This window comes from Sander vitreus, chromosome 12, assembly GCF_031162955.1.
Source record: "Sander vitreus isolate 19-12246 chromosome 12, sanVit1, whole genome shotgun sequence".
Classification (NCBI taxonomy): Eukaryota; Metazoa; Chordata; class Actinopteri; order Perciformes; family Percidae; genus Sander; species Sander vitreus.
This window is the reverse complement of record NC_135866.1, coordinates 24622530-24642123: the sequence shown is the minus strand read 5'-3', so window position 1 is coordinate 24642123 and position 19594 is coordinate 24622530. Positions and strand designations below refer to the sequence as shown.

Genomic DNA, 19594 nt, shown 5'->3' with positions numbered 1-19594 from the left:
CCGACGGAAAAGTCTAATAAAGCGATATTAACAGCCAACAGCACCGTGCGCTTAGATCGTTAAAATAGGGTCCTATATGTGCTTTCAGTCACACATTTCTATCTTAGATGAGCAAAAATCCATGACTTTTTTTTTGGATAGCAAGCTCTGTATTTGGAAGAAAGCCAACAATGATTTCCTCTGTGAATAGACTTGTGGTTTTGACTCCACTACTTTCAATTCACTTATTCTAAATTAACCAACAGAAAGAAATCATAAATTGAGCGTCAGCGTCAGTTCTGGCAGGCCAAGTAGTCAAGGTGATGCTAACAGCTATTGGCCAATAACATGGTCGCATCAGCTGAGCAGCATCAGCTGAGCTGCAACAGCTGATCTGCATCAGCTGGTCAACTCCCCTCACTGCTAAATGGCTACACTCAAACAGGGCGCCCTACTTAAAGCTGCTTTCGTTTGCTTCTAACTGCTTGCTGCTCGCATCTATGCTACCCACCTCCTCCCCTGCTCCACCTTGTCGTGTATAACGTGGCATTTGCTTCTATATCATCGTTGCTGCTCTGTTCATATGGGGGAATAGTTTAGCTCTCCCAGTCTTAAACTGTGTGAGTGTCCCTTAATGCTGCTGCTGCTGTCCCGTTCATGGTGCTCATGAAAGGTCAGGGGACTCCTTTGAACAGAGCCGTACCACCAAATTTAATTTGTAATTTATTCAATATAATTTCCTAAAGCATTTTTATTGTCTGTGTTGTTCTTGACTTAATAGACCTGACAGAAATTATTCCAGTGTCTAATAATTAGGGTTGTCTGTTGTCTGAACTAACAACCTCAACTCTTCTGGCTGCCTTTTGTCTACAGAGACTCATTTGATTAATTTGCTGTGGTCGCATTGGTCTTCAATTAAACAACTGCAGCAAGTGTTTCAGAATAAATTAAAACATTAAGTAGAGCTGTGCATTAAAAAAAATGTTTGTTAAACAATAGTCTTTCTAGTTTCGCAACTGTAATTACAACAAGTGTTGATATATTGTTAAGTTCACTATTGGTTTACTTTGTCTTCAATATATGTCAACCCTGATCTTCCATCTATAGCAAACAGCAAACATTCAGGCTATTTTTTTGTGATCCAATTTTTTTGTTTTATATTAGAAACAAACAAAACAGTTTGTACAAACCAGTTGGAGTGTATAAGACATTTAGGCTATTTGAGCCAGAGGATAACTTTATGTGTCAGATGTGTGGCAGAGGTTAGAATTAGAAATGTTCTTTTTGTTTATATCCTGCCTCATGCAGAAATATTGTGATATAGATATATGTGATCAAGGGGATTAACACAGCGTCCACCAACCAAATGTTTTAGATAGATTATGTCCTCTTTGCCTAGATGTCATTTATTAAGTGATGCATGAGTCAATGCATTTAATTGGCTTTCCGTTACACACTTTTTTAATAATGCTGAGAACAATCTAAGAAAGACACTTCTATTAAGACACGGCAGGTATTTTGTCACTGATAGAAATATTTCTAAAGCTATAAAGTAGATGAAACCATTACAGAACAGTCTCAGCCTGGCAGTTGCACTGTACAGGGGATGCTGTTTCGATATGATTCATGAGCTGACTTTTACACTAATTGTCAATGGGTTTTAAGAAAGAATGGAAAGAGAGGCAGAGTAAGAGAAAGATTGGGAGCAATGGCATCTGGATGAGATCTGGCATGGTGCATATGCAGCACATGTGGTCTGGTATAATTTATAGTGTTGTCATGGAGGAGCAGGTTATAAGCAACTGTTTTGCCTAGCAACATTCACGGGAAGGTGGAAGAGGAAAATGTAGTGCTGGCAGTAGGAAGAATATTTTAATACCGTGAGACATCAACAGTTTATGTGTTCCATCGGTAGTTCCAGCCTTTTCTGAACCCAATGGATGAATGCCAAATAAAAACTGGTTTTATGATTTTAGATGATATACTGTCACTGCTAAAATATTACTGAGCAGAGATGGACGTTAAATTGTAACTAACTTTCAATTAAGGTACAAACTACAGGACATGAAATATGATGAAATTGAACAAGCCCAAAAGTCTAAAGTCATGCTACAGCGACCTCTAAGTGCAGCATTGTTTATTATACCCCACAATATGAAGGTGTTGGACGGAACAGCATCGGGACCATTTTGCTTTTCCTACCAGTAGTGGTGAGCCAAGTAATGGGAGGGATTTTTACCCCCAAGGGCTTGAATGTGCTCAGGGTAATCATAGTAATCTGTCATTTACGTTTGATGTTACTTATTACTTACCTAAAACAATAGAATTTGTTTTTCTGGAACTTTCGACATAATATCACAGTCTTCAGCAGTGGATGGATTTTAGCAGTTGTTGTGGCGATAGCTCACTTGTCAGAAATAGTATCTATATTAGTGGTCATGATCAACCTCCTAAAATACGACCAATACAGCCATCTCCATGACAACTAAGCAAATTTCAGCCGTTGATGAAGACCGTGAGATGTAGTTGAGCACTTTGGAATAAAGCTAGTTAAATATATAAAGGATCTCCTAACACCCAATGAGCCTGAACACCATCTGAGATCATCTAGTCAGCTACTTCCTGCTGTTCCCAGGTCCAATTTTGAGGTGATCAGGCTTATGTTGTCAGAGCTCCCAAACTCTGGAATGCACTTCCTGTATAACCTTTTATTAACCTGACAGTGGTGCATTGTAAATATTCATACCAAACTGCATAGCAATCTATCTGGTAATTTGGGAGATAGTGACTCAACATCATTCTTAAGGTGCATTTATAGTTCTGTGTTAAGGGGTTACACCGTGGCTATGGAGCGTACTTTAGCCATTTTACACCTACCTTGTTTGGTCTAGACTTTTGAACTCTTCAGTTTGAGCTGAACCAAAATTACAGGTGTGAAACATGGTCCGGGGGGAGAACAGCTGAGCTGACGAAAAGAGGTGGTCTTGGTCCGAATCAAATTAAATATATCTCTATTCTCTGCGGTGCTCGTTCCAAGATTACATTGCGAGTTGACGCTCTCAGAGTCCTTCTTGTTATGTACAGGTTGGATATGATCATTTGGGCAAATACATTTTTTAAAGCTCACAGCAACACATTGATAAAACATAATCTTTCATGATTAAAACTGGGGCAGGAGTGACAGATTTAGTTTCCATATTAAGAAGTGCATCAGACTTAGCAGACTCTGGATTTTCTCCTCTAGTTTTTTGTGTATTTTTTGTGCTTTGCTCGGTGGGTAAGAAAACATCCAACAGAGAATATTCCATCACTTTAATTTTAAACCCTTTGTCTTAAATAGACTTGCTACCACTTTTTACTTATGGCTTGTCTCAGTCAAACATGTTGTTATACAAACTAACCAGTTACATTTTACTACAAGAAATATTCAGCAATTTATTTTCCTTGAAAATGCATGTAAATTCACAAGACATTAGACTGTGTTACCTTGTCAATAAACAGGGCATTTTATCTGGCTCCCTTTGTAAAATAGAAAGAGTTTCAATACACACAAGGGAAGACTGTTTTGGAGCTAGGCAGAAAGTTTTAAAGGCCTTGTGTCAGCCTAAATAATTCATCTTAATCTAAGACAATGCAGTGATTATTTTTTATTTTTTTATCAGATAATCCATTAGGCATGGCAGGCCTAACAACATTTGGCAATGCCAAGATCCCTTTTAGAAAAAAAATGCTTCTTTGGACAGATTTGAAAAGGATTCTTGTAAGGTTTTAAGTGTGCGAATATACATTTGTCATCATGAAATGAGAAGCGCATTGGATACTGGCTCTGGTATCTTGAGTAGTGATGACAACAGGAATACAGCATGTTTTGCTTCATGTTTAATATTATTGGAAGAGTGTGGCTAGAGCAGTAAATGTAATGTGGTTATCCCTAGACATGGTGTAATTGTTTTAAAGATTAAGTACTATCTCGACATTATTAAAATATCCTTGATAATAATGGGATAAAAGCCAAACTGAGATCTTCCTAACCTCAAGGCTTTGAAAGCACTTGCATTGTAGACATGCTATGTAAGAAGTGAATCACACTTTCACCTAATGTTTATGAAAACAGAGGCACCAGATGGTTAAGCAAGATGTATCAAACTCTGTTCCCAAAGCCACTTTGGTCTCAGTTACATTAAGTGATACTTATTTGCTGTCAGCTTGAATAGACACCAAAGGACAGCTGTGTATCATGAAAACCACCAAATGTATGGTACAAACAGTGCATGCAGCCATAACCATTTTGTTGGCCTTTCACTTCTTTGAACTGTTGTTCTCTTCTTACCACACTTAAAACATCAGATATGTGACAGGGAAACATCTTAACTCAGGTACTGCAGTAAATACTTTTATAGTCCTTGGACACAATATTAGTCACGATTAAAATAGACATTCACTCATTTAACAGTTTCAAAGATGTTGGTGAGTGATATCTGGATGGAAAGTATTTGCACATACTCCTGTATTTGATGCAGTACTGCTTGGCTGTTTGGGCTCTTACCTCACATGACTGAATACAATGGATATGTTGAGGGTTAGGGTACCACTTCATCATCCCTGTGCAGACTATGCTCTGGAAAACAAAGTACATAAGAACAACGGTTGAGCAACGTAGTCACAGGAAATGGATAACCACTGTTTGCCATGGAAAACAATACCACACTCAGTCACAAAAGCATTTTTTTAGGAGTTGTGTAAGCTTGAGGCTCCAGAGTAGTACTAGTTCAGGTAGAACCATTGATTTGAGGAGAACATCCATTATGTAGCCATAGATGGAAGATAATGCCAACCTCCTCTCATTCATGTCATGAAAAATCAACTTATATGTATATATATGCTTATAGTTTTATTTTAATGACAAAATACCAATAAATTACATTAATAATAGTGCAGAGCTAAATACAGTTATGGTACCTTTTTGCCAATGATCCACTAGCATTTGCCTTGCCTGTTATATTATAAATGAACAAGACTACATATTGCACTCATTCTGATTGCAGACTTGTATTTATCGTATTGTTTTGACATGTGTAATAAATTATGACAATTTCAATGCCGTTCAATGCCTTTTTGCAGTGTGTGTTTGCATGAAAACCTTAAGTGGATGCAAAACTCGAAATTCTGTGGTGTCATTGGGCGAGGCTGTGGTCTTCTGTCAGTTATTTGACCCTGGGAATTTACAAGGTAGTTAGCAGATAGCTGATTGACTAACAAATATGGACAGAGAAATGGGATCCTCCCCTGTGATTTCCTGTGCAGCCTGACCCAGCAATGGAAACCTTATTCTGAGATTTGAGATAACACAATGCCTCAAAATCACAAGACAGTGTCAGAGATATGGCGTAAGTAACCAGACCTCCATCCAACTATTTGACCTTGGCAAGGTAGGATTAACTGGCTGGCTGACCACCCAAAAGTGAGGCGAAACTGGAGCAGTGTTTGCGACAGCATAACGTAAAAGTGATTCCTGAGATATGATATTGGGTAACATAACCCACATTTAAAGCAACAACAGTACTATAACTCTGACCCAAGAGCAGTCTTGACGTCAACTGGAACCTTTACTCTTGCTATCTGCCTGTGATTTCCAGTAATGCAAAAACACTTCAATGATAACGAAGGCAAAACGCACACACACAAGGTGGATTTTGTTGTGTGATAGTGTGTGAGATTAGCTGGTGCAACTGGGAATTTAAAGTGTTTTTCTTAAAAATCTTAAAAGATACTGTCTTGCCAATGATTCAGTCAAACATCTGATGTGAAACATATTTGCACACATTGTGATGAATTCAAAAGTCTTTGACAGAGGGATTCATTTTTAGGCATTAAGACCTTTGAGTTTGAGATAATATATATCAAGAAAAAGAAAATTCTGTACTTTATGTATTTAGTTTACTATACTCACTCCAAAATATATCCATTTTTAAAAGTGTTTTTAGTCTCATGAAGACTTAAACTGGAAAGGTGTTGTTTAAAAGCTTTTTTAAATGCTAATAACGATAAGATAATTCCAATGTTCACTGCAATTTTCTGTTTTCTGTACAGACAAAGTGGCTTCAGTAGACTCAAAAACATGAGTCCTTTACTAGAAAGAGCTGGAAATGATTTCACCGCATAACCTGAATTTCTCCTTGGGGATCAATAAAGTATCTATCTATCTATCTGATTTCACATTACATTTGTTAAAGAAGAAGAAGAATATTTTTTTGGCTCCTTTTTAAATTTGAATGTGGTAATAATATATTTCCAGTGTATCTGGTGTTAACTTGGCATGAATCGATGGGGATGCCTTTTATTACAGCTAAAAAACATGTAGTTCACTTCACGCTAAATTTAAAGCCAAAAGTCAACATCTCCATTCATCTATCCTCTCACACACCATTGGCTCTAAACTAACAAAGCACAAACCCTTTGTGTCGTCCCTTTCATTGGTGTAGCACTTTTTGCCACCCCCTTTTGTTTTTTAACTAAGTATGTTTCACAGTGAAGCAAAGACCAGACTCTAATTCTCATAAAAACATAAGAGCTCAGAGATATAAATAATAATTCTGAAGGTAGCTAACAAAGTGTGAGATGTCAATTTTGTTGCAAATATCTATGGCAGCAAATCCTCTATGTTTATTTGAATGTTGACTGTCCCCCAAATGAGTTGTCTTTGTCATAAACTGCAATGAACGGTGTGCTTTAATGAGTCAATCTGGAGCAGTAGCTTAGTGCTGGTAGCCCATGCTGTTGTACAGACCACCAGATGTTTGTATGCATTATTCATTCTGATGGATATTGTTGTGTAAAAATCTCAGTGCTGTTATTTTTTGGGGGCTTTTCCTTTTATTTGATAGTGACAGTGGATAGACAGGAAAGGTGGGAGAGAGATGGGGTATGACACTCAGCGAAGGGTCACAGTTCGGACTTGAATCCGGGCCGCTGCAAAGGACTCAGCCTACATGGGGCGCACGCTCTTACTGGGTGAGCTAGAGGTTGCCCCGAATTTTTTATTTTTTAAATGATGGTCGTACATTAACAAGAAGAGCAGTAAACCATAATTGTAGAGTCCCAATGTGCAGAACAACTTTTGGTCAACCCTCCTGATCAGTAAAAGGTGTACATTTATGGAACTCTTTATCCACAGAACTTAAATCCCAAACAGAACTGAAAGTGTTTAACACAAAAGCCAAACTATGGCTTAAACAACAACAGAGATGTGAGCACTAATGGTGTCCTTTAGGGACACCATTTTTATGTAAATTCTGTTTTTATTTGATTTAATTTTTTGAGAATTTAATAGACTGTTTGTTGTGCTGTGTTTGTTGCTGTGGTTGTTTTTGTAAAAGCCTGACCAAGGACAAGGACTGCAAATTAGCGGAGGCTAGACGTTCTAATAAAACTTGCATCTCTCACATTTGGTTGTGATAATGTTATAGGTAATATCCCTCATAAATAAACAATAAATGAATAAAATATTGAACTGGATCAAATAGACATTGATTTGAAGCATATACATATATGTATATAGTGAATACCAGTTTGTGATCAATAGTAGTGTGACAAATATAGATTTTTCCATACCAACGCAAATGAACTGCATTGCTAAACTGCACTTAAGCTGCCAATAATAGATAATGTGATTTTTAAGATACACAATATCAGCACAATGGTCATGCCAAAAAGCCAAAATTAGAAAAAAATCCTCTGAAACAGCATTTAGAACCGGATGGGATGGAAAAATGTCAAAGAAATAGTCATTCACAGTTCTGCAGGTTGAAATTTATATGGGCACTGCATTAGTCACAGGTAGAGCTTTGATTCTATGCCCGAATCTGATAGGGCCACGATATTTATCATAAATTATACAGCCACATTTGACATTTGTCTCATTGATTTTTCACTGTTGTTCAAAACTAATGTCACTGACATCTGTTGCCTAGAACATTCTCTAGACTCCCGCCATCATTAATGAGGAGAAATGTTATACAATCTCTGTTTAATGTGGCATATGACGCATATGTTTTTGGGCTGTGCTGAACATTTAAGAAGGCGGATATTGTGTCACAAATGTCTAGTAATGCACTGAAAAGACCTTAGTTGACTTCAGCTTGAAATAAATCTGTTAATGTTAAAAAGAAAATCACAGTGGAAATTCAGGTTTTTAACCGGGCTCAGGCCCAAAACCGCTGCCTTAGTTCAGGCTCGGGTCGGTCTTGGACAGACGCTATGCGGGTTTATGTAGGGTCGAGCCTGATTTTCCTGAGAACTGCACAGCCTGTGTGTTATATAGCCTCATGTTTCTCAACTATGAGAGAAATACTTAAATGACATCACAACAAAAACAAACTGGAGATTGAAAGATGTCGGCATTCGCCAGGCATGGAGGTTCTAATGAAAGACACTTTAAGGGTTGCATTATGGGTAAGATCTAGCATTTTGGAGCTTGAGCTATACTAGCAGTTAAAGGTCTTGTCGGGCTCTGTAGTTTTGAATTTGACCATTATTTATTTCTCTCAAGTTCCCCAACTTTATGGAAGTGAAATATCAAATTGCTAGAATTACCCCTTGGTACTACTTTTTTTTTAAACAGATACAACTGGTTTCAAAGCTTTTACAGACAGCATTTAAGCTGCTGTTGTAAAAGGCCAAAACTTTATTGGTATGGCAGCAAACAATCAGTCAGTAGACAGTCAGTGCACAGTGCACAGTCAAGAAGATGTGTTGCTACAGTATGTGTCTACTCCTGTCCATTTTTGTGTATATTTGGCAATGTTATTTGTGTAACTGTTATAGAAAACATTCCCCTTGATTGGCTGCTGTTTTTACTTTTTCAATTTGTGAAATGAAGAGGTGTTTAGTTTTCCTTACATTCAGTTACTTGACACCACTCCTCAGGAGACTCACCTGGATTTTGGTTGGTAGCATCCAGTGCTTTAAAGAGTCAACTGTAGTGCCACTGGGCAGCACCACTGGGTCACGCAGATCCATGTCTTGAGCCACAATGCATGTTGGGTAGCAAACAGCACCTGCAAGGAAAAGGATAAAAAAAACAACACATGTTCAAACACTGACAAAAAAAAACAGACCACATAACTTCAGACCACGCCGTCACCTGTGGTCTGGACTTTTGGCAACCATCACTCTGCAAGGGCTTCTACTGTGTGTGTGTGTGTGTGCGTGCGTGTGCGTGCGCGCGCATGGGGTCATTATGGAGAGATACTTAAAAATGCCTCCGTCTGTATTTACACAAAATGCTTGAGCTGGTCAGTGACTCAAAAGATATCAATAGAAAAGGAGGAATGAGTGAGAGAAGAGGAGAAAAAAGCACAAGTGTTGACAAAAACATGCTCTACCGTCATGATTGCTTTGTCTGTTCAGTCAAGTAGTGTGTAACCAGACAAGCAAAAGACCAGGCAGCAGTGACGGACTGGCCATCTGGAATTTGGCAGAAGGGCCACCCCCCTATGGGACCCCTATGGGCCACTACTGATAATATGTCTTTGGTTAATTTTGATTAATTTGATTAGTTATTTTATGCATCCAGCCACAGATATTCAAGATTGTACTGCGGCGAGGTGTGTGGAAAGATTCAAGGCAGAATAACTCATTTCCAAGCTAGGTTATTGACAAAAATAGGGCCAGTGTGTTGCAAATGCCAGGGCCGTTTTTTGATCCCAGTCCGTCACTGCCAGGCAGGCTACTGTGTATGACTTTATTTAGTTTGACAGATGGAAGAGAATATAATGACCACTGTTTTTGATGTATTACACTGTCATTGCTGAAAGAAGGGTTACACTCACCGACATCCATCCCTTGGTCACAGCTGTACTCTACAGAGTTGAGATCTGGAGGAAGAGAGCACGATCCCTTGATTTCGGAGCACATCGTGAACTCTGCCGTCCATTCACCCTCCTTAGTGCAGCGAATCTCCCTCTGGAAACAAACAGATACTAAAATTCATGCGGCCTATACTTTTGCTGCACTGTCTTCACACAGCTCAAGAGAAACGGTTTGGGAAAACATGAATTCAGTCAGTTTAGTTTCAACCATAATTTGGTCTAGTAATTGGCAGTTACATGGGTAAACACGAAGCTCCCAATACAGACGCACATCGACAGATGAGACAATGATGAAATAAATTATTTAATCACTGATTTTCTGAATTTAAAGGTCCCATTTTGTAAAAAGTGAGATTTACATGTCTTTTTTGTCATAAAGCAGGTTGAGGTCAGGGGTTAAAGTGGGCCGGAATGATCCAAAACGGCGTTCCGGCACCTTCGATTAACAAGTAAATTAATCGAATTGGCAGTTTCATACATCGGTGTTTCCCGTTCTTTTAAAATAATGCGAAATATGCTTTCCAACGTTTCCCTTATTCACTCTTAGCAGCAAGCACCCTGAGTCCATGAACAGGGCAACTGTCTGTGGTGAGTTCACACGTCTGTAAAAAATAGCAGGACAGTCGCGTACTATCTCATAAAATCAGTTAAACAGGTGAAGATCACGTTGCTGGCAGCATACCGGTTACAAACAGGCTCAGTCGTGATTGACACGGTAACATGCTACAGATCCGGTGTTTTTTGCTGAGCTGGACACAAGAGTATTAGGTTAAAACAGATCGGTGATGGTGTCCTGCCTCATCGTTCTTCGTGAAGTTAGCTGTAAGTGAAAGTAGCCCCGGTGTGTTTTTTTGTGGACTACCTCAAACTCTCTTTAAAAATAGCCTTTGCAATGTCCTTGTGTGCTCTGAATAATTTGGCATGCAGTTATCACACCATTCATAATTTTGTTTTAATGAAAACTCAACTCCATTGCAGTTATAGTCATGCAATGTTGCAATGACGGTGCAAAGATTCTGAGAGGGTGGATGTGGAAGACCTGGAAACGCTGACCAATCAGAGCAGACTGGGTTTTTAGGGAGGGGGGCTTAAAGAGACAGACGCTAACACAGAGCGTTTCAAGCAGAGGGTGAATACAGGTATATTCCGAGAGACAGTATGATAAAAAAAAAAAAAAAAGAATGTGTTTTTTTTTAAATTACAGCATGTAAACATGTTGTAATATAAACCCTATAAACCACAGCTGCTGGCCATACAGTTATTGTGGTGTCTGTTGTCCTGAGAGGAATGGCTGTAGGGGGTTATGTCTGACAATAAACAACATTTAAGGGGCGCCTGGGTAGCGCACCTGGTAGAGCAGGCGCCCATATATAGAGGTCTACTCCTCGACGCAGCGGCCGCAGGTTTGACTCTGCCCTGCGGCCCTTTGCTGCATGTCATTCAGCTGTCTTATATAAATAAAGGCCTAAAATGCCCCAAAAATAGTCTTAAAATGCAGATTTAGACCAGTTCTGGTGCAGTATATTTGATGAACAAAAATGTTGGTACTGCAAAGATATGAAGATTATTATTACACATTTCCACAGTAATGCAACCTGTATCTCCTTTTAGAATTTGGCTTATTTTTTACTACATCATGACCAAGTTTAATAGCATCCAGTGTAGACAACTCAGGTGTCTCACCCTGTCTGACTGATCTAAAATTGACTTCACATTACTGTGTTATTATTGATATGACCAGAAATACTTCCATTTGACCTGGGGACTAAACACACAACTGTTAAAATCTTACATTTTCTGTGGCACCTGGGCACTGCAGGGTGCAGAGGCTGTCATAATACAGGCCATTGGTGCAGGTAAACATGCCCTGGAATACATCAGGTAGGGCTGGGCAGGATATTGACTCACAGTTAGTTTCCTCCCACTGCCCCCCCTCCAGGCACTCCAACTTGAAGTACTTCCTAGAGACAATAGGAGCAAATGAAAACATATCCAAGTGATTTTTTTTCTAGGCAACACAAGGTTTTTCCGGATTTGAATTACATTCAAGAGTTTTTAGCTACAAGCAATAATGGGCATATGGGTTATGTGACCAATGTGTAGCCAGTACTGTTTTCCTTTCATGGGAGTTTCGAAGAGTTCTTCATCGCGAGTTCATGCTTAGTTCTTGGTTGTTGTTTTTTCCTTCTATGCATCTAGAGGATGTTTCACAGAGAAGATCAACCTACCAGAGTTTAAAACAAATAAATGTAACATTTCATGGTGGCTGAAACCCTATTGTGTTGTATTCTTCAGTGATACAGAGCACCAAAGTGGACACATTTATTAAAGATATGGCGAGTGTATTGAGGTTTTTTTTTATGACAAACCCTTTTGGTCCTTAGGGCTGTACCAAATAGTTTGAAGCTTCAAAGCTTCATTTATTCTAATATTATTAGTATTATGCTATTTTTAGAATAATATTCCAGTGGTGGCTGCATAGGATTATTTCTAACTGGTGTGATTGAAACATGCAATAACTCCAGAACGTTGTAAAGTCCAAAAGTCAAAATGTATTAATCAAAATCTAAGTAACATTTGTCAGGCTACATTAGATTTTGCATAACAAGTGCACTGTATTTTGCTCATACAGTTCCCACCGCTACTGACACACACACATACAAACACTCACAAAAACAAGCATAGTGTAGCATAATGTTGCTTTATGCCTAAGGGTGCAATTATTATTCATCATTATTGTATGCCCTTGCTGCCTACATGCTGACGAAACTGATAAGTTTTAGTAAATAAAGAAAGTTGATTTAGGAGTAAATCAGTAAGCTCATTTAGTCCGATGAATCACTTTATTCAAATGTAGGATTTATTTTAGGGTGATGACGTCATAAAATATGACCACAGACATTCAAAGCTTCATTCAAAAACCTGAATATAAGTTTTGATTGTAAAAATCATGACATTCGGTACAGCCTTAGTAGAACCACATGCACTCTATACCCCTCCTCACATACTCTATCGTCCCATTTTACTTTTACTGTTTAAATAATGAAACACATACAGAGTGCCCATTCTACAGTAAAAAAAAAAAAAAAGATCTCCGGTGTGGAGCACGTAGTGTGTAAATGCAACAGTATGTGATATAAATTTATGTGGATACATGTGTCAAACGTAAGCGTAAAAGTCCTGTTTAAAGCTCTTTAATAGCTGCTGCAGTTTACTTCCACATGTTGGACTAATAAAGCATCAGGAGTTATTAAAATGTTTACACATATATTTGTGAAAGCGTAACTCATAAAGATACCCAGCTGCAAATGGATCTTTATACAAGATATTTTCCCACTGTATTTGGTGGAAATTTAATGCATACAAAACTATAAAATGTATATTTTTTACTGGCCTTATATGATACTAAAAGCTGTTTGATACACTGCAATTTAGCTAGAATTCAAGACAGCAAGGAAAATGTTGCATTACTTAATATATGGTACATGAACTCGTGCTTGATTACTAATAATACAGGCTGAAATGTGTGAAGAGAGATAGCTGACTCCATCAAAAGCTGGATATAAACGTACCCCAGAGGCTGTGTCTCCTATTAGAAACCCTCATTAACAACATGTGAACTGTGTTCAGTAATGAGCAGTTACCCAATGAATACAATTGGCGTAGTAATGACGAGGTCCAGTTAGCAGCTGTACATATTTTATTGGACCCTAATGTGAGCTTGTTCCAAAGCAGAAAATAGTTTCACAGATGATGGACCAAAGCAAATGCCTCTTTAAATTGCACCCATCGATATTTAAGACTTTGCCCTTAAGGTTTGAGTGTTCATGTGATGCATTGTTATACGATTGCATAACATATCTAAATCAAATATCCTAGTTTCATCAAGCAGTGCGTAATGGGAATCTTGTAAAATAAAGGAAAAGAAGGAATTTCCTCCATTACGCAGGGAGCTAGCGTAATAAAATACTGCATTTACTTTGGTCTGCTGTCTACACAGATTTATTAGTATTTAAAGTGTGGCACAACCCACAATATATATCAACATAATAATAAACAGTTCTTTTTGTACATACAAATAAATAATATGCCTAAAAAAAAAATCAATCTCAATCATAATTCACGGTTTCAGAACCCAGAACACACTGCACAGAAACAAAAGAGGAGACAAACATTTGCTCTATCATGGATGTTTTAACATTTACTGCTATTAATACATACATTTTTCATAATGAGTGATGCTAGTATAAATGCCGTTTCAAACCATGGCAGCTGTAGCACAATTCTCTCTCCACTAAGTTGCCAACAGTCAACAAAAAAAAAGACTTACCTCCTCTGTGTCTTCTTTTTGAGGCTCCCTGTTACATAGAAGCCTGGGTTGCATTTGTAACGGCAGGCAGAGCCAACATCGTGCCCTGAGGCCAGACAGTCTGCTGTTAACAGCTTGGCATCGGGTATGTTTGGAACCTCTGGACACTCTATCTTGCAGTAGGCCTCTGGGAAAGACCACAGACCGTCCTCCAAACAGACCAACCTGTCACTGTCACCTAAGGTGGGGGGTTGTTTCAGAGTACAGTTGGACAGAGGAAAGAAAGTGTGTCTAACACCATTGAGCAATGCAGTAAAATATACTTGGTAAATAATGTTGTAAAATGGCATGGCATTAATCTTTATTACCTCCGCTAAGGAGGTTATGTTTTTTAGTTCAGTTTGTTGTTTTTTGTTTGTTGGTGTGTTTGTCTGTCAGGAGGATTACAGAAGCCTGAACTAGCCTGATTTTCATGAAACTTTGGTGGAAGGGTGTAGCATGGGCCAAGGTAGAACCAATTACATTTTGGAGCGGATTATCAAATTATTTTTCACTTTTTAAAGATTGCAACATAGAGCATACGTTTTATGCTTCTGTGTCGAATCGATGGCGTACCCCCCCAGACCCCTCTGCGTCTACACCGGACCCTACCCCGTAGCCTGACGTGCACCTCTCCAAAAATGTAACTACACGTCGCAGCGACGCACACTGCTCGGCCGTGGCTTGGTAGCGTTGCATTTCCCCCGACTCATTTCCTGGTTCTCCTTCTCCATAAACAACATGAAATCAAGGAGAGGGTTAACTTTTCCTGCTACAGGTTTCCGACCAGAAAACACAGGGGAGACACTTTGTTTCTCTCACTATGACTCTAGAGTCTGTACTCGCTCCGAAGCTAATCGCCGTCACTCTCTCACTTCTCCCTCGCTCTATCACCCACTCCCCACACACACACACACACACACACACGCCGGCTCGACGTATAAGTATACACATCAGGCCACTTACGTAGGCTTTTTTTAACAATGTTTTTATTGAATTTTCAGTAGTACAATTATTAAAAAAGATAAATAAAATGTTTCCTTGGGATGTCATATGTTAAAGAGATTTCTTCCAAGGTCATTAGAATTCCTTCTTTAAAGAGGTCACCTACTTTACTTATTCCTTTCTTTGCCCATATCTGAAATCCTGCATCTAGCTTGCCTGGTTTAAATGAAACATTGCCGCACACTTGGCTGAATTGTGACAGAGAGTCCAATATGTTCATATATGCTTTTACCTCATACCATACCTTAACCATATTAAGAACTATAGGGTGAGCAGTAACTTGGCTGAATACAGGTACAAATGCAATAGTCCCTTAAGGAGCATGACTCCATGTCCATCCGTGACGGAGCATCTCCAGAAGAAAAATAGAGTTTATAGTTCTCAATTATGTTGCTAAATAGCACAAATAAAGATTTGGACATTTCAGCTCCCCAGTATCAACTGGAAGATACAGCAGAGATAAGCAGAATCAAATACATTTCTTATTCCGTAAAAAAGAGTATTGTGAGTTTCTTAAAAATTCCTTCATAGTTTGTTGGTGCTATAGATTCTAAATGAGGTGTTATTTTGATACCCAAATATGTAAAATTAGATGAGAGCTTGTAAGTAAATAAGTATTGGTTCATACATTGTCTTTCATTTCTGTTAAGCAGCATTAGTGATGATTTTAAACCATTACTTTATATGCGGAGATACTACCAAACAGGCCGATTAGATTGAACAGTGAAGGCATGGATGTGTTTTAAGAATAAAATGATGTTGTCAGCAAATAATGCTCATTTTTTTAAATACTTATTTATATTTTTCTTAGAATTTCTCTATGTTTATATTTATTTGTAATCTAGAGTGAGAGAAACTTGAACGTAAACCAATTTTCCCCCGGAGAGTATTACTGATTCTGATTCTAACACATACATTTCTAAAAGGTTATATGTTCTGCACTATAACTAAAACACAAAGACGTACATGGGGGAAGCACAAGTAAGTCAACAGCATGAATTAATTTGTGTCCCACTAAACATTTTGGTTTTGTTTCATGGCTCTGTCTTGTACAGTTATGTCTTCAATGTTGCCCAAAGCTAATGTTTTCTATGCCTGTATGGCCTCACATGAAGCATGAGTGTTGTATGTGTGGAGAATCATAACACCCTAAACATTGCACAATTTTTATTGGGTCTATAAAATGTACATGGCATCACATTTTAATAAGCTATTTAAACATTGTGCCGGTGTTGTGATGATCAAAATCCATTACAGCTGTACTGGTGTGTACTGAATATATTCTTGTGAACTACACAGTGTGCTGAGTGACGCATGATGGCCTTCAAACATATCTCACGAAACCAAAAGCCACAAATAGAATTATTTCTGCGCAATCTGTATTTAGATCATGAATACATGGGTCTAACTGCTGACTCCACTACGACATTTGAGCATTCACTAAGGCTTTCCGACCACAAACACAAGTGTGTGGACATCACGCTTGTTCCATCTAATCACTTCAAGAAGCATCTACTACATTGCGTAACTTTCATTCAATCAGGGGGTGTAACTATGAATTTGTGCGTGTGGTGGGGCTTCTAATTATGGGTGCCCACAGGCAAGATTTGTTCTGAGTCATTATGGTGCAAGTGGTGTTTTTAAAAACTTTGTGGACATCCGAGTAGTGTGTAAAGGGAACAGGAATATGCCATGTAGATGTTTCTATCAGCGCTCTCATCAATTTCAATTTGTGCAGTTCACTCTAACATTTTCAAGGCCATAAAGCAAAGACAAGCACTGTTAGCTTCATTGAGAGAAGACATGGTTGTGATTTAGTAAATGGCATTTCCACTGTGATTTTATTGCAATTGTAGATTAGTTCCCCTTGTCTTAGCTGTTTTCTAAACTAATTTGTTTTAAACACTGTCTTTAACTGTAACAGGATTCGCCCTATAAAAAAAAACAGGCCTCCAATTTTAATACGTAATTTCGTAAAATTAAGGTTTAATGTCCATTTCATTTTATGGACTGTAACTAGTGGAAGCATCTTGCTGTGGTTTGTCTATTCACTAGACTGAACTGCAACTGGCAGAAGGTGGGTTGTAGCAGCAAAGGAAATTAGTTATTAATTGAAAGGTATTATTTTATAGAGAAATGTTGGCCACATTATCATTCAGTAATGTTAATAATTGGGAGAAACTGAAGAAGTGTGTTCGTCAAATGAGGTTCTTCGAATTCTAAATGATCCGTTAGATTAAAACTCATTGGAAACAGCAGCCAATAAGTAACTAGAATGGCACTCGGAAAGCGCAGACCTCCACCAAGGCCAATGCTGCATTCACGTGCTCATCGGATGGTCCCATTTCCCACGTTGGGAAGTTGTTCTTCCGACTTTGGTGTGTTCATGAGCTTTAAGTCGTAATGTGGAAACAGCATAGATGTTAAAAAAAAGATGTATTGTATTTTATTGCTCAGAGCATTTAAACTAGCTGTTTCCAGTATTTGCATGATAACGAGTGTCAAAGGAAACGGATCAGGTGAGCCATGAAATATGATCCGGAATTATTTTCTTACGATTATTCCGAAACAACATGAACGCAGCACAAATGCTTCAATCTCACAATGTTAACGAAAGTGAAAGATAATGTGTGTATCACACATGATTCGGATCCGCTCCAAAAAGTAATGGGTTCTTCCGTGGCCCATGCTACACCCTTCCATCAAAGTTTCGAGGTTTTTCAGTAAACAAACCAACAAACGGACAAACCGAGCCGAAAACATAACCTCTTTGGCGGTAATACCAGTATCATAATCTTAAGGCAAAAAAAAATTTGGGACATTTTTGAAAAATAGGTTTGTCTTTGCATGGTTAGCCTAATAGTGTTGGTATTCCAAATGTAAATGTAATGCACATGTACAGTAAGTGTGACCAAGTGTGACAATGTATTTTACAGTTGTTTGTTCTTCATGCATTGCTGTTTAACAAAGACTATACTAACAATACACAAGACTGGACTGGATCTAATAGACTGGAAAAGAAAAGACTGGACTAGAGTAGATCAGAATAGACAAATCTATGACTTACCTTGTAGTATAGCTGGTGATCCACAGGTGAAGGAACATTGTTTGCCAAAGGTGGTTCCCCAGGGGCAACTGAATATGGCGTGGTAGACATGAGACTGATCGGGCAGGCCGCAATCTACAGGCTGGCAGCTAACTACGCGATCCCACGAACCATGGAAACACTCCAAATGTGTTTCTCTCTTGAATGAATGAAAGAAAGAAAGAAAGAAAGAAAGATACTGTAATAATAGTGAGAGACTGCCTGTCTTTTGAAACATCTTACTAATTATATACAATATCACTAAAAGTGTCAATCAAATTTTCTTTGTAGTTTACTATTAAAAATGTAACCACAAAATAACTCAACAAAAAGTAAAACTGATCCAAAGAATTGCATATGATATGGAGACAGGACCTTAACAATTAATCTATTTAGGTATGGGGAGGTCCTTGCTGATTCTCATCACAATAGTCAAGCCTTTGCATCAACCTTTTGTTGATTTGTGCCCTATTTCACATCTTTTAGAGGTTATACCTTTACGTATATGATTCCTAACATTCTGTCTGAATTCTGTAGACAATTCATTGGGCTTTTCCTTTGACATTCAGTGACATCTGTTAAACTGAGACATTAAATCTGTTTGGTTTCTGTCATCATTCATCTGTAGTGTAATTAAGTTACCCCAGGTTATGGAAGCAAATGAGGATGCAACCACACATTTTGAGTGAGTAAAAGAATACAAATAGTGGAACAAATTATTGTAGGACTACTCTAGAATTTGAAACACTGAAAGCCCTACTGTTTGTCTGTCAATGTCTTTCTCCTGAGACCTTGGTGCTGTCCCTCTTACATCTTTGTTAAATGTCAACACCCACCCAACTATTTCTTGCATAATAAACTTTTGTATATGGATAACCAGGCAATAACTTAACATTGAAAGGACATTGTAAAATGCTATTTCAACAGTGCAACACATGATGCGATATTCAGTGTACCTGGTGGGGAAGGGTTCCCCTGCTGTTGAGGACAGTGATACTGAAACCACGTTGACACTGAACAGAGCAGTGAGAGGACTCCCCTCCTCCTGTACACCTATAGAGACACACTGATATATAGATAGTTCTTTTGTTTGTTGTTTCAGCTCGCTGATTGTTAAGTGTTTGATTCCAGAGGGCCTACCTGACAGAGGCGTGCTCTAACTGGGGAGGACTGCAGCTGTTCATTTGACACGGCTGCCGCAAACAGCTATTTCCGGGAAGGAGGGAGGATGGGAGAGGGAGAAGGAGAAGGATGAGAGGCAGGGATAGACAGAGCAAGCAACTAGGAGGCCTAAACAATCACTATTTC

General features: G+C 38.5%; 1 protein-coding gene across 1 annotated transcript in view; it reads right to left on the bottom strand.

Moving 5' to 3' along the window:
• pappa2 (pappalysin 2) overlaps positions 1 to 19594 on the bottom strand; it is an 88398-nt gene that overhangs the window by 12836 nt on the left and 55968 nt on the right. The window contains exons 18-25 of the mRNA XM_078264957.1: positions 19427 to 19492; positions 19243 to 19339; positions 18269 to 18446; positions 14179 to 14395; positions 11641 to 11809; positions 9810 to 9942; positions 8914 to 9035; positions 4526 to 4597 (exon numbers count right to left, since the gene is read on the bottom strand). Of these exons, the coding sequence (XP_078121083.1) occupies positions 4526 to 4597; positions 8914 to 9035; positions 9810 to 9942; positions 11641 to 11809; positions 14179 to 14395; positions 18269 to 18446; positions 19243 to 19339; positions 19427 to 19492 (1054 nt within the window). The remainder of the gene's footprint in view (positions 1 to 4525; positions 4598 to 8913; positions 9036 to 9809; positions 9943 to 11640; positions 11810 to 14178; positions 14396 to 18268; positions 18447 to 19242; positions 19340 to 19426; positions 19493 to 19594) is intronic.